Here is a 2,238-nt window from a genome sequence, read left to right as displayed (position 1 = left end):
GTAATTTATATGAAACTAATCTTCAGCCTCCTATATGGGAGTTTCGTTAGGTTCATTCAGACCATTAATGTTTATTCCTCTAGTTGTGATTCTCGGGAAATCAACTATGTTATTGTTGGCGAAATTTGGTTCTACCATTTTCTCTTTCGATTTTTGAGAAGATTGATATAGATTAACAAGATGATTAAGGGCATGACAATTACGTGTCCAGTCACCAGTGCCCATCTATGCCACATCTATAGCAAACATTTTCAGTTTTTCCTTCTTGTGGTGCCTTTCTTTTACTTTGTGATTCAGATTGCCACTTCCGGTGGCCAGAATTGTTATAGGGACGAAAATGCCCGTGGCTCCGACCTCGTCGGTACCGATCTTGGCCCCGTCCACCACCTCTATACCCTTTTCCACGTACTTTCCGCTGGAATAACATGTTATTTACTTCAGGTAATGGGGCAGATTTTATTGGACGGGATTGATGATTCATAATCACCGATTCATGATTCTGTTCAGCAATGAGGAGAGTTGATAGAAAATCCCCGAACTTAGTAAATTTGCGCTTCTTGTACATCTTTGCTAAGTTAATATTGTTGGGGTGAAAATTGATAGTGTTTTATTGATTTTTGTTTTCTCCATAACTTTCTCACCACACGTAATGAGCCTAGAACTTATTTTGAACAAAATAGAGCTATATGTTCGGACACTCTTAAAATCTTGAAGTCTTAAATTAGCCCAATCATTTTCAGTTGCAGGTAGATAAACTAGTTTCTGGTGATCGAACCTATCCTTTAGATTTTCTCAATAAATAAAGGGATCCTCGACTTCTAAGTACTCTGATTTTAAATCTTCATGCATGCGGTGTCGAAGAAAAATTATAGAGGTAAAGTTTTTTTTCAGCTGTGGATTTAATTTCTGCCTTTGTTGTATCGCTTAATTTCTTTAAACCCAAGCGCAAGTTTACATCTTGTACCCATGATAAATTATTAACGCCATAAATTTCCAAAACAATGAACGAAAAGCTTGTAATATTTATCGTACTAAATCTGAATTAACATGAAAATTATTAAATTTTAATTCATCTATGTAAATATTACATAAATCTTAGTTAATCAGTTACGTTAACAAATACGCAATAATCAATGTGTATATATCATTGTATTGATATTATGAACATATCTATATATAGAATCACAAATGGATTTTCACCTGCCATACGGACGTCTGCGTGTTCAGTTTATCTCTGACAAATAATAAATTTAAGTGAAAAATCCTGCATAAGTTAATTAGAGCACAAAAGTTATTATCATATACAATTTATAAATTAAGTTTCCCACTATACTTCGGTATTACCCAAAATTAAACGGTACCGTAAAATAATTTTGATAGACGTCACTCTGGTCATATATATTTAAACTAGCATAATAACCTGTGCAAGGCACGGGTAATTTTCTAAAATTATTTTATGCATCATGCAATTATAATATTCTTAATTATTTTCTTATATATAAATGTTGTACAATATTTAACGTATATCATATACAAGTTGATTGTTTATCAATGTGTATTATTTTCATAAAAGACAATACCAAATTACACAACGTTTCAAATATAACTCATTAAGCAATATATATATATATTCTTGTTTGTGTTATATAATTTGTATTTAATGAATGAATATAAACAGGGTAGTCAGTGTACATTTAAAACGAAAAAATTATACTTAATTTGTAGAATGTTGTTAGTATGTTTACAAATAAAAAGTTAAAAAGTAATATATATGTTGAATACAGAGTTGACCAAACATTTTGAATTTTATTCAAATAAACTATATGTACTAGTCTATATTATTACTGAGTTCAATAGTAACTTACAATTAACTTAATCAATTTAAAAAGATAAAAAATGCATAATTGAGGTCATGATGACTTGCAATCATAATATACAATAATGTAAAATTTATACTACTATTAATATAAAAGTTGATTTTAATGAAAAATGTTAGTTTTTGAAATTCAATGTATATATGCATGGAAAAATGTTAGTTTTTGATTTACACTACGGTTACCAGAGTAACATAAAGTTATATGTGTGTGTCAGCATGTAAATTATCGTATGTTATATTTTTTAGTAGATTACGATGATTTCAATTATTTATATGCTAAATATCTGATTTATGTACATGTATAATCATTATTAACATCTAGTGAGACAAATGATTACTTAAATAACATGCATTTATAATTA

At 29.4% G+C, this 2,238-nt stretch overlaps 1 protein-coding gene across 1 annotated transcript; it reads right to left on the bottom strand.

Moving 5' to 3' along the window:
• Positions 1–211: 211 nt before the first annotated feature.
• LOC141699832 (uncharacterized) lies at positions 212–565 on the bottom strand. Its single transcript, XM_074503652.1, has one exon. The coding sequence runs from the start codon at positions 563–565 to the stop codon at positions 212–214; it is 354 nt and encodes a 117-aa protein (XP_074359753.1).
• Between the last annotated feature and the right edge of the window lie 1,673 nt (positions 566–2,238).

This window comes from Apium graveolens, chromosome 2 (assembly GCF_009905375.1).
Source record: "Apium graveolens cultivar Ventura chromosome 2, ASM990537v1, whole genome shotgun sequence".
In the NCBI taxonomy this organism is placed as follows: Eukaryota; Viridiplantae; Streptophyta; class Magnoliopsida; order Apiales; family Apiaceae; genus Apium; species Apium graveolens.
The sequence above is the reverse complement of the archived record's forward strand: the minus strand, read 5'-3'. Positions and strand labels throughout refer to the sequence as shown.